We start from the raw sequence: 13,969 nt of genomic DNA, 5'->3' as shown, positions 1-13,969 counted from the left end.
ATTGCCTGACTGTTGAGTGGTTGAGTGGTTGACTGTGTAAAAGTGATGGCGGGCCAGCCTTAAATGTGTAGCAGCACCATATGATGCAAGCCAAAAAGCTTTCACAGAATTCTCCTTTATCGTCAACTTTTAAGCGTCTCTGAGGAGATAAAAGTTCAAATGGAGGGAAGGAGGTAGCATGGGAGTACCCTGTATGACAGCAGCTGGCTTGAGTGCTATGGCAATGTCCTGATTCACTGACAAGCAAGGCGAGGTTGCTTAAGACAAGGAGGTTTGCTTGGTTAAATGCTTGGTGAAATAAATGTCCTTTGATGGAGAGACATACATCAATGAAGCAGTGGCGGGGTCAGGGGACCAGGGCTCTGGGGAGTCCCTGCCACTTTACTGACTAATGATGCCATCCACGAGCAGCTCCACTGGAGAAAACTCCCACCTCTGCTTAGCTGGCAGGTAGAAGCAGTTCAGGCAGGTTGTCCGGTCTTTGGGGTGGTGTGTGCCGTGGCAGATGTACTGTAGTATGTATGAACACAACCAAATGATCTGTGGCTGTAGAAGTCATGATGGAGTCAACAAAGCATAGTGCATAAAAGATATGCACTAGAGCCAGCTTTTAAATGTTTTGAGCAGGGCCATATAACATATCAAACTTCTAAGAATTACACTAAAAAATGCTTTATAGAGCTAATTCCGGAGTTAAAAAGTTCTTTGCTGAAAGTGAAGAATAAGACACATTTGTCTAGTGTCTTATTTTTAAGACTTATTATTTCACACATGCTTTGGCAATGTTAACATCTGTTTCCCATGCCAATAAAGCCCAATTTAATTGGTTGTTTGAAATGTGCTATATAATTAAATCTGCCTTGCCTTGCCAGACAGTCAGAGCAGATTTCGCTTGGTGAAATTGACTTGTGTGGTGTTGTAAAAAGCAGAAGAAACAGGAAAACTGTGTGGGCAGGGTTGAAAACATAAACTGCAGGAGGTAGCATAGCTAGCAGGTTAACAACAGCAGTCCAAGTTGTAAATTATAGAATGTCTTATCAGACAATTTATTGTCATTAACCTCTGTCGCTGTCCTTGCAGTCACTGCAGCCATGCAGCGTCCCTCCTTCTTTGCTTCTTGTATGATTTCACAGTGCCGTTCCATAAACAAGAATTTAAACAATCAATATTTCCAGAATAAGAGATCAGTCCTCCCCCTCTCTCAAACTGGCTGGACATTGGAGAGCCTCATGATTTCCTGTGTCAGAGTTCAAACTGATTAAATGACCATAAACATTCCATATAGAAGTAAGACTTTGATTCTTAAGTTTGTGAGTAGGAGTAAAAGTGAATGATTTTTACTTTTTACTTTATCTTTCACTTATGTTCCAAATGTTTAGCAGTTTGATAAATATGGCCCCAGCTCCTCTGTGGTTGACTGACCATAGATTTGAGAAGATGAATGGTCAAGTCTTAAGAGCTCCATCAGGCAGTGAAGCCTGTGTGAAATAGAGCTGAAAGAAACATTTATTTCTTTTGGCTTCCTTTTTATAGGGTTTAATGTGATCTATGGAATGTCATCTACAGTGGAGGAATCCACCTAAGCTTCACATCCGCACATCCTCCCATCAGAGTTTCTGTCAATATGGTGAATAATACAGTGCTGGCAGGCTGTAGATATTATGCAATCACAGTGAACCAGTTGGTACTTACAACATTTTTGTATATCCTTCAGTGGTAAAGCTGTACTACCTGTGATAGCCATCATGTCTGTGAATACCTACCTCTCATCACCTGGGTATTAATATTATGAGTGTGTTGAACAACACACCACCACCATATGTTTAACTGTGCCTTATGCAGTATTTTTAGGAATTGCAATGACAGAATCTTTAAGGTTCTGGGCCCTGCTACATACTAATGCTGCATGAAGCTCCAGCCGTGTTTCTATTTATAGACCCCCATTTGCAATCCACCTTTCCCTATCATTGTCAAACATCAGTGGTTGTCAGTGATTACTGTGAGCACTTTAGCTCTCAGCCTTGTCGGCATTGAAGAAGTAAGTGAGGCATATAGATCCCGGGTGAGATGCATACAGATTGTGGGTGAGAGTGCTATATTGTGCTGATGCTTTTCCTTTACAAATTGACACCTTTGCTTCATTCCTGTGAATGTGTATCACCCTCAAACTCCTTCCGGACAGAGTGTCAGTGGAGAACAGGATGAGCCGGAAGAGAGCATGTGTTTGTAAGAATGATGTAATTATTGCTCCCTGCAATTTGCTTGAAGGAAAGGAAAGGAATACCAGACCAATTATTACATGAAATAACTCATATTCTTCTTCTCTTTTTTTGTATTCAAGATATTGCTGTTGTTAGACAGAAATGAAGTTTTTAGAAAATGGATTAATGGATGGATGGATGGATGGATGAAGAGGATAACAGTAACTTCACACAGACCTGTGGCTAGTATACCAATTTCTGGCTTCTTGGGACTTTACTATATCCTTTTTTTCCTTCTAAGATGATTTAGGCTCCCACTGTTTTCCTCGCTCTCCCTCACAGTACAGGCCCCAATCCAGTATGAGGTGATGCCAAAGAAGCAAGGTTCATATCTCCCAGGGTTAGTCTTCAACTGCTCCCCCTAAAATAGCTTCAGCACATCCTCCCGCTTGCCATCCCTGTATTCTGCAGCAGAACTCTGCAGTGCCTGCATGCTGCGAGCCAGCCCCTTTCTCTATCTTTCCTCTCTGTTGGTGTCTTTCTTTCTCATGGTTTTCCCCCTCTTTACCTCTGTCTTTCTATCTCTCTACCTCTTTACTTCTTCCCTCATTTTTCTCTCGTATGAGCTGTTTGGCACTTGCAAACACACATGTTGAAGTCTTTGAGGAAAAGGAAGAAGAAATAAACATGTCATTGTGCCCCCTCCTTGTTATGGTCTAAAAACAGACATTTTTCCATGGGTTTTTGTGCAATGTCATGTCGTGAACACATGAGTTTTCACTGCGTCCTAATAGCCACACGGAGCTGCACCTTTGTAGTCTTGCTTGGTAGCATTGCAGACAGCAGCCAACTTGTGACATTTTCCTCCCTCAAACCAAAGCCCTTTCTTGCCAGACCAGGGGTTTTCAAAGCCTGACACGGCGGGCCCCGTACAAGTATAATGTTGCCATGGAGTCAGTGAGTGAACACCTCTGCACTATTCTGAACACGTGCTGTACTGGTGACTAGAGAGGAAGCTCTGTTTTTAAAAGTCTGTGTTCATCTCTCAGTCCTGTTGTAGCTTCTACCTGAGTCTCTGTGATTTGGAGTTTAGTTTCACTCCTGCTGTACGTTGCTGTTAATATTTTCAGATATTTTACTGTTACTGATCACTTTCAGAGCTGTCTTAAGTTACTGCTGATGCAAACCAAACATTTCCTGCTGCTGCCACTTCACATGAAAATGTTTTCATTGGCCAACTAGCAGGAGGCTTATTGTAAAGCAGCTAGGAAATACAATGTGTTTGTCACAGAGTGCAGAACTCCGTTAACTCTGTCTTTTCCTAAAAACTATACAACAAGACATGAACATATTTAGTACTATTTGGTCAGTGGATCAATTTTGAATATTGCAGGGAGGACTAACACAAGCAGAAAGAGGCACAGTGAGCTGTGAGATGAATAGCTGCAGGATAGGCTCTTTCTGTGGTTTGTTCAAACCAACATGCCTCCAACATGTCGTCAGTGCCTTTTACATTGTCGTGCTGTGCTGTGTAAAAACACTTGCACCATGCCAACAAGGCTTGAATGGTGATCACAGCTCAGCGCGAGTATTCCCAGCCCTATCAAAAAGTTACCAAAGGGAAAACCAACATCTCTTTTATCATCTGTCAATCTAACATTGTGCATTAACAGAGACAAATCAGATAAATGGTTTACTAAACAATAACAACAATACGCTTGTAGAATAGAGAGACCTCACAAAGTCAAGGTTATTACTTTCACAGTAATAAGTATTTATTCACGTGACCTCTTGCAATGATACAGAGAGATGCCTATTGTTGTGATAGCGTTAACAGCAACAGAAGCATCTTTGACTGACATGTGAGTCTGTAGACATTCAACCAAAACTAATGTTCACTCATAGCTCAACATAGTATATAGTTTAACACAGTACGAGGCCCACAAACTCTTGTCAAACACATCTATTCCAACTTTGATGATCAGGTCTGCTGACCTGCTGTTCAAACTCAATGTGTAAGCACCCTTTATGGTATGTAACACTGTAACAGTTTCTTATATGCAGTGGAACACAGTTAGCACTAACATTTTTTTGCCTGTTACATATGCCACTGCTCAGAATAAGTCAATGGTATTCTGACCCCATAATGGTTATCACTGCCATGTTTATGAATCACATCTCATTACCTATAGATTTTGCATGACAGGATGCATTACATATGGTCACAGTCAACCTGCACACAGTACAGTATTAGCAAACTCCAGATCAGTTTTTTCATGCATTTCAGATATACTACATATACTGCACTGTAACACACCACTGTAACACACCACAATTTGCCAATATTTTGCATTATTATTTTGCATTACTATTTTCATGGGAGCTGCTGGTTTGTATTCATTTCACTGTACTGAAATGTACCCCCTGAAATGAGTTAATCCCTCATACATTTTGAACAATTTGCTATTATTAGTGACTTTTCAGGAAAAAACTAAAGTCAGGTCAAGTCAAGTTTATATATAAAGCATATTTCATATAACAGGCATAGACTCAATGTGCTTCAAAATAAAAGCAAGCAAGAAAAATAGACATGCATGACAAAAACATACAAGATAACAACATATAGGATAAGGAGGTATTACATTTATGGAAACATATAATATAAAATAAAAACAAGATAAAATGGTATAACCATAAAAATGAAATAAGATAAGTAGGTGTTATCATTATTATTAAAAAAGGAATAATAATGATAAAAATACTGATTCTATGATAAAAATGTACCTGTTAACCACACGCTTTACCCGTTAACCACACACTTTTTACCCATTAACTACACACTTTTTACCTGTTAACTACAAACTTTTTACCCGTTAACCACACGCTTTTTACCTGTTAACCACACACATTTTACCCGTTAACCACACACTTTTTACCTGTTAACCACACACTTTTTACCTGTGAACTACACACTTCTTACCTGTTAACCACACACTTTTTATCTGTTAACCACACAATTTAAACCTAACTAAAAGCTTGCGAAAAAAGATATGTTTTTAGTCTGCTTTTGACAGAAGATACTGTTGTAGCAGACCTTAGTTCATGTGGTAGAGAATTCCAGAGAGTAGGACCATAATGACTGACTGAAGGCACTATAAGATGACTTAGAATTGATTCTAGGGATAGTGAGGAGACCTTTACTTGATGATCTAAGGGATCTGACTGGTGTGTATTCAGTGAGCATGTCAGCGATTGTAGGAAGGAGCTAAGCCATTCATAGCTTTAAAAACAATAAGAAGTATTGCTGTGAAATTTGAGATTGAGATTTGAGATTGAGATTTGAGATTGATTTAAAAACAGCAAAAAAAAAATTCACACTCTTGCTTTCACAACATCCATTTTTGCTTATCATTTGTCTTTTGAATTTTAACTAACAATGTAGCTTCTCAGTGCAATGCTTTCTGAAAGCTGGCTATCAATTATTGGGAGTCAAAGTGTCCTTGAATGCACCACTGAGGAGTGTTATAAAAATACTACCTACTCACAGCTGCAGTTCACATGACAATAATGTAACTTTGTTAAAAGTAAAGGTGAGCGACTGTCAAGGCTCTGCAAGCAGATTTTCATAGTGTACTGAAATGGTTTCTCTTCAATATAAAAACTTGTGCTGTGTTGTGGAAAATGGCCTGAAATATTGTTTAGTGTATGCACTTCGTATTTAGTAGACTAAAATATGAAAAACCACCATCATTGAAAAAAAGGACACAATTGGAACTATATATATCATAATATTATCCAGAAGATATCTACCGTATTCTAATGTGGTAATATAGATATTAATACATATCGATATATCTCTGCTCTGTCCATTGTAACTTTTTAAAAATAAAATATATTGACATTTTCATATGCAATGTTTATATAGCTTTACACATCAGTCTTAGCTGAAAGTCATTTATACCCTCCATCTTTCAGCAACTAATATAATCGTAGAAAAGGTTTCAGTCGTAGTCTTTTCTAAGATGGAACACTCCTGGATGAATGAGGGGCTACACCGTCAACTAATAAAATCCAAAAATAAGATGCACATAAAGTACTACAGCATAGAATGAAAGGGAATCATCAAAAGAACAACTCAATATGGCCTGATACTTATTTACCTCCAGATCTAAATGATTATGGCCTAATAATGATCGAGGTTCTTGTTTCTAACCAGTGGAAGATCAAGTCAGCTGATGATAAAAAAATGCAAAATAAACAAAATAAAATAAGATATACACCCCAGGTTTTTAGACACAATACTATTTTGACTGACATGTGATTGGGAATCAGGACGTTCCATCACATTTGCCGTTTTCTTACTTTCACTCAAAATATTAAATGGATTAATAGAGATAAATGTATGCATGGTTGGAGTGCTTTTTTTGTCACCATCTCTGTGGCGTGGAAAAGCATGTGGCGTGGAATTAGCACTATGGCCTGGCTTATGGCTGCAGATGGAACGACATGGTAGCAATTGAGAGACTACAGGATTACACATGTAAGCAGATCAGCTTCAGTTCTAAGGTGATTAGATTGAGAATATCAACAGGAATTATGACTGAACAAAATCTGTAGTGAATCACTGACAATGATATCGGCATGTGTGCGCATTGAATGGAGTTGATTCAAGTAAAATGGGGGTGGTTTAGTTAGAAAACACAGCTTAAGTATGTTGCGTTAGGAAGACGTGCCAATTGTCTTGCATGATCATCCCTCATAATCTAGAAGGCCTCTGAGCTAAAGAGGATTTTGAAAAATGGTTTTACTAAATGCAACATGCCTGGGACATCACTACCTATCTTTAAAAAGAATCACACTCTAAATGTAAAAGCCCCAAAAGGCAAGATGAAAAACTTTCTTTTTAGTTTAGCTAGTTCAGATGGGTTAGTCATTAGATATTAAGACATATTAATTTAACCTTCACTATACTGTACGTATTTAATTTGTGCATAAATTTCACTGAAAGCAATGCTGTCTTTTTCAGGAACACCCTGATCACATTCACATCTGGTATCTGCTGGCCACTGAGCAGCTCCACTGGAGCTGTTGGGGTTAAGGGCCTTGCTCAAGGGCACCTCACTGGTGGTAATGGGGGAGGGGCAAACTTTTCACTTTCCAGATTTATAGCTGGTCCCGGGGATTGAACCAGGGAATTGTGTGTTTTGCATATAAATGCATGAGCATGCTCTGTTGGTGTATGTGCACTCACAGCACTAGGGGTAAAAGCATTTCATGTTTAATCCTTAGCTCTTCTTCCTGCTCAGTTATGGGACAAGCAATCCATTGTAAAGGTTTACACACATGCATTATTGAGTGGTCTCTTGTTTGATTGGCCAGTCTCCTGCTATCATGTACACAAGGAGGAATGAGAAGATTTCTGCTACCAAGTAGCAAAAAACTAAAAGTAACTAAAACATCCATGCTACATCCATGATCATTGCCTTAAAGGACCAGTGTGTAAGATTTAGAGGAAATAGGCAAAACTATTGGCAGAAAAGGAATATAAAATAAAATGGAATATAATTGTGTGTTTGCCAAGTGCCAATAATGTTTTCATTAGTGTTTAATCACCTGTAAATAGGAATCATTGTGTTTTGTGGAATACTGAAAGATAGTGATCTCTACAATGTCAGTTAGGTCATTAATTGCTAGAGACATGCAGAGGCATGTCACCACTTGCTTGCCACTGCGATAAACTTCAAGGAGGCAGTTTCTTTCCCTTTGCCATGCATGTTCATCAAGACAGTTGATCAGTATCCTGGCAACCAAAATATAACAGTATGTGTTACAAAAGATTTATATTTTGTTTTGCAAAATGCAATGGTAGAGATTTGGCAATACCGTTTCCACCGATGGAGCGATCCCTTAGTGTCTCTGCTGTAAATTCAGAGCATGCTATGTAGTGGATCACGGCTGGATTCTTGCGTGATCTTGTGAAATCATGAATTCAGCTTCGTCGCAAGGTAACGTGAGCAGGGCAGCAGGACTGCTTACCACGTTATCACGTGACATGAGCGACAGCTGCTGGCGGTAATGCATCTTTAAGCTGGTTTGCCAAACGCCACAGAAGAAGAGTGACAAGAAAACATGGAGGTGGAGAGTGAACTTGTAAATACAGAGCAGGAGGAGTTGTTTTTGTTTGTATGGAAGTTCCAAATAAAAGAAGAAAATAATCACTTGTGATGAAGTACGGTATGGTATGATTATTTTAAACCATTCCTTAATTGAATTTACAGAACAAATACTGTATCGATATATATATACCATTACTGTGATTTAAAATTACAAATATTGTGATAGAAGATTTTTATCCATATCGCCCACCCGTAGTTTAGGGGCTCAGTGAAAGTTGGGTAAGCGGAGATCTACAATGACTTCAAAACTTATTCCGTTGTTTGAGAACATATTTGTTTTACAAAGAGTTGTCATTGTCAGATTAATGCGGTTAGTCGCTGCTAACAGTATGCAACTGATCCAGTTTATATTGGGTCAAAACAAGAGGTCTGCAGAAAAACCTTGTTCCTTGTTCTACCAGTGCTTGATCCCTTTGAAACATTTTTAACTTGTCCTCGTTTATTCTTTTTCTCCAAACTTCTCCCTATCCTCTGACTCCTCAGCCCCCCCCACGTTCACAGATACACCATCTCAGTACGTAGAGGCCAAGGAGGGGGGTAGCATCACTTTGACCTGCACAGCCTTCGGCAACCCCAAACCCTCGGTCAGCTGGCTGCGGGAAGGCAGCCTCATGGTCAGCAGTGCCAAGTATAAGGTATTAACTATATGTCTTTATGGCTCATCTGATTATTGATCTTGTTACTCCTCTGGTGTCTTTGACTTACGTTGTGTTCAGACTGACAACAGTACTGTGTGTAAAAAGGCAGTCTCCTCATTCATTTTAATGAGACTAGTGCATGGGCAAAGCAGGGGTACCAATGGACTCAGTAAAAAAACGCAGGGTCATCCTGCAAAAATGTTTAACCTAGGTCAACTTTAATCCAAATGCAGCAATGCAATGCAACGTCATCCGGCAAAGGTGCTGCATTGCCCAATTAAATATGTGAAAGCACATATTCCTCAAAGATGAACGCGAATGACTTAATTTTAATGTTTACTTCATGACCCCTTTTGTTATTATTACTGTACCACTTTCGTATACTGATCTGTGAAGTCAAGTCATATTTATTTATATATTCATATATATATATATTTATCAAATAATTTGCCTTGAGTGGCTTTACAGTCTGTACAGTGTATGACACCCTCTATTCTTAGACACTTAAATCAGGATGATATAGATTGTAAACATATATGAAGAATATGGATCAGGGAGGACATCGAGCAACTTCCAGGTGCCGCCAAACAGATAGGATCTGAACCACATAACCTCCGCTTCACCGAAGACAGACTGCACAAACACACAAGAGGCAAAGCTCAAGCACACCATTCACACAGGAGAGAGAGAGACAAGAGGAAAGGGTGAATCTCCTGTAGAATTTCTGAATCTATTAGTGAGGTGAGTATGATCCTTGTGGGATTCACTGGATCTTACTGTAAGTGTAGCAGATAAGTGAATATATTGTAATTGCAGATGGGATCTTTCAGTCGCAATCATCTTTACTCCTTATACACTTACTATGACAGAGTTTGGTTTTAGTTTTAGAATTTGTGTTTAATGAGAAAAGAAGCTTTTGTGTTAATAGTGTATGCTGTAGGCAACAGTAGCTACCATTGAGTTCTGCATGTAGGAATGGAAATGACTCCCCTGCATTAGATCAATTATTTAAATGACTGAGATTTGTTCATAGGAGAGTTCTGTATCTAAATTTGTTCCAGTTGCAGCTAGCAGCTTTCCCTAAGTCACAACACTATACTTTTCTACAGTCTGGTGAGCAACTGTAAAACCTGTAGATCTGCTAACATGAAGATGTGCTCTATACTGACTGAAGATTTAGGCGATGCTTTAATCTGAATAACCATTTAGTTTTGATACGAAAGTATCATCTCTTTTATGTGAATAAATGACAAAACGACAAAAATATCAAGTCACATGTAAACTGGAAGTTGCTCATCATGCTGTGCTTTCTGCTGTCAGATGTGGTGGTTTATTTTGAGGAAATGGATTGAAAAATTAAGTTACATCTTGTGCCTGAAAATATAAATCTTGTGGGAAGGGAAGTCAAGGGCTGAATGCGTCCTTTGAGGCAGTTTTGACTTCAGCTGTGTTGATTTGATATGACGTGCTTACCATAAAATATGTTGGTTGTTGGATGTTGGTTTTCAAAGCTTCTGCAAAAAATTGCCAAAATATGTCTTGTTTTAAAGTCAGCTAGTAACAACATTAAAAGCAGGCAAGAAACATTCAGAGAAAGCCTTTCATATTGCTGCATTTAAAGTATTTGTTCACATTTTTTCATGTCTGTCTTAAATCAATAATCAGGTGCTCATATGAACATTGAAACAGGTTTTGCTAGCTGTAATCATTCCTCCTGTTCATACTGGACATTAAGAGATCCCTTGCTAATATGCTTCCAATGGGGGAAAAATCCACAGTCCTCATTTTATGCTAAAATGCATTTAGAATTTCACAACAACAGGAATTGTGTTATACATCTCTTCCATTGGGAGCATGTTAGGATGGAAACCTGTTTTAATGTACATAAGGGCATGTGAGTATTGTTTTGAGATAGTAAAAAAGTGGTATTTTCCTTTAAAGGCTGATAAAATTATTGCATTAACTGCTATGGCAGATTGGGAGAGATTCAACCACTTCACTTTAAACATTGCTCACTGTTATTGCCTTTAAATCACACTCCTCCTCAAAATCTCTTTTTAAGAAACAGAGTTTTGGCTTTCACAACTCACTTTAAAGCCATACTCCCCATTTACCTTCTCCAGTACCAGTAGCATGTGCTTCCAATTGCTTACCAATGCATAACAGTGCTCCAAGTAACATCACATCTCATTGTATTATCAGCCAAAAAGCAAATTAAGAAGCAATATAATTATTTCAATATATCTGGAGCTACAGCAGGTTACTAGTCTTTAGTAAAAATCTAACTATTGTTAATTCCAGTTACAGGCACTATTCGGTTTTACTAGATACCTGTAAATGTTGTTATATTCCCTAATCCGTGCTGAAGTTTGATTAAATTCATAGATTACTTCCTGCCTCTTAAATCAAAATATGACATTGAGACATTATTTGAAAGCTTTGGATTATTAATTATTTCATTTATTTATTCTTGATTTTCTTGTATTAGATGCAGTTGAAGTGTGTTTGGGTAGTTGTTGACTTTCTGTTTGTCTGTATAACAACAATACAAATTTTAGATTTTAGGTATTTGTATGTCTAGATTAGATTAGATTATCTTTACTGTATATGTGTAGTTGGCATGGAGGAGGTTCATATAACCCTCCTTTTTGTCTGACTTCAACTAATAAAACTGCATAAGGAATGACACACGTGCATCGATGCACATTGTAATTCATGCTTGTAGAGTACCTCTCATCTAAAACAAATGCATGTATCTTTGAAAGCCATTCACTGTTTATTAACGTTATCCCATGAAAATGAAACAGAGATATAGATAATTGTCAGTGACGACTTACGTGCTTGTCTTCTCCATGCTTAATCTGCCATATTGGGCTTAATGTGAAATCTGTTTATAGTGGATGGTCAGTTACTGTTCTGTGTGCACTGCTGTACTGTCTGAATACTGACTAAAACATCTTGATTTTAGTGCAGTCTTTGATAATGACCATAAAATACAATTCTAAGACTAGACTGGAAGACTGGATAAATGAGTAGTATTATTTGGTGCAGGCCTCAGGGTTCAGATCATATCTCGAAAGCAGGGGCTATGTTGTTCTCGTCATTGGTGATCTGAGTCTGTAAATCTGAGTGAATCACCATGGCATGTGGAGTCCCCCAGGGTTCCATTCTTGGGCCTCTATTACTCAACCTATATATGTTCCCTCTAGGTCAAATCATACGACGGCACAATTTACTTTTACATTTTACCCTCTCACCAAACGACTATATCCCTTAGACTCACTCTGCTAGTGCTTAGAGTAATTAAATAACTAGATGCAATTACATTTCCCAAGTTAGTAATCTTAAATGCTTTAATAGAAGATCTGAGCTTCAGCAGGCACATGAAGGCAGTAACTACATCAGCATTTTATCATCTTAAAGAAATAGTAAGAATTAGAGGTGTCATGTCCAAACAAGATTTGGAGAAACACAATCATGCCTTCATCTCCAGCAGGGTGGATTATTGTAACTGTCTTCCCAAAAACACCATTAGAAAACTTTAGCACATTCAGCTGAAACTGCCAGAGCTGTAACATGAACCAAGAGAACTGTGCACATTACTCCTGTCCTTAAATCTTTACACTGGCTTAAAGTGCTGCTGCTGGTTATAAATCACCTAACAACCTCGGGCCAAAATAAAAGTTCAGCTTGAAAAATATAAACCCAGCAGGTCTCTCACATCTTTTGGAAGCAGTAAGCTGGTAGCACCTCGAGTACCTCTCAAAACCAAACAAGCTGCTTTTAGCTACGACTTTCTGATGATCTTAAATGCGGCCGTTTTTTTTTTCAAAATCAAATAAAAAACTCTGTTAAAACCTGCTGTTTTGCTGTGCATTTTCTTTTATTAAATGTGTGGCATCTTATTACTGCCCTATAACTGCACTTTGACTGTATTTCTGGTCTATTATTATTGTTTCTTGTATTTTATTTCATTCTAATTCATCAATTTTTTCAGTCAATTTAAATGTATTTTATCTTGCTTTTTAAATGTTGATTTAATGCATTTCTTCACCTCATATTATATAAATCACTTTGAATTGCTATACAAATAAAGTTACCTTGCCTTGCCTAAAGTTATGCTTTATGATGTTGAAATATATTGTAAAATCAAATGGCATGTATCGGAAATGTGTACATACCTACAGTATATGTCTTTGTTTAACTTTTTTTTTAATTTAAATTTTTAATTTAATTAAAACTTCACACGTGTGTGTGTGTGTGTGTGTGTATACATTTACTGTGTTTGTAAATACATGTGGCCACAGTGACTCTGAGTGCATAAAGACACCATTCTTTGGTTGGAAGACCAAAGTTTATGGCCCTTTGTCACCGAAGGTCCACCTTCAAAGTAGACTTTAAATAGTTAAATGTTAATGTGTGTGTGTGTTCAGGTGTCTGATGGGAGTTTGACGGTGCTATCCATCACCCGGGAGGACCGTGGGGCCTACACGTGTCGAGCCTTCAGTCCCCAGGGAGAGGCCATTCACACCACACGGCTGCTAGTACAAGGTAGGTACTGTATTTGTGATTCTCTGAAAAATTATCAGTGTAACAAAATGATATATTTCCCATCCCAAACCATCAGTCTGCACCTTTATCAGCTGTCACCAAGTCACACACTGAATCTAAGCACATGTCAAAACTGAACCTAATTGATGAGTGCCTGATAAACATTTGCACCACTTTCTGTGCAAAACTATCCACCACCTTATTAAAATCCAGGGGTCTGACCAGATAACTAGATGCTAATATCTATTTATGCCCTCTGAGCTAACAGGGAGGTTTCCCTCTTGGGTTATTGAACATTTTCCGGGGATTACTTTTTCAATTTGTTCAGTTTCTTGCACAACAACAACTTTCTACCCCACGCATAGAAAATGAAGAAGAAACCTGTCTATAGCATGTACACCAC

The 13,969-nt window shown here is 38.2% G+C and overlaps 1 protein-coding gene across 7 annotated transcripts in view; it reads left to right on the top strand.

The window, feature by feature from the left end:
- The window catches only part of LOC122888087 (protein turtle homolog B-like), a 145,225-nt gene that overhangs the window by 55,286 nt on the left and 75,970 nt on the right, over positions 1–13,969 (top strand). For all 7 annotated transcript variants that reach the window (XM_044222050.1, XM_044222053.1, XM_044222048.1 and 4 more), the window contains exons 4-5: positions 8,861–9,012; positions 13,449–13,566. In XM_044222050.1, coding sequence (XP_044077985.1) covers positions 8,861–9,012; positions 13,449–13,566 — 270 coding nt within the window. The remainder of the gene's footprint in view (positions 1–8,860; positions 9,013–13,448; positions 13,567–13,969) is intronic.

Source organism: Siniperca chuatsi, linkage group LG14, assembly GCF_020085105.1.
Source record: "Siniperca chuatsi isolate FFG_IHB_CAS linkage group LG14, ASM2008510v1, whole genome shotgun sequence".
NCBI classification, from domain to species: domain Eukaryota; kingdom Metazoa; phylum Chordata; class Actinopteri; order Centrarchiformes; family Sinipercidae; genus Siniperca; species Siniperca chuatsi.
Note: the sequence above shows the minus strand (reverse complement) of the source record. Positions and strands in the feature narration are given on the sequence as shown.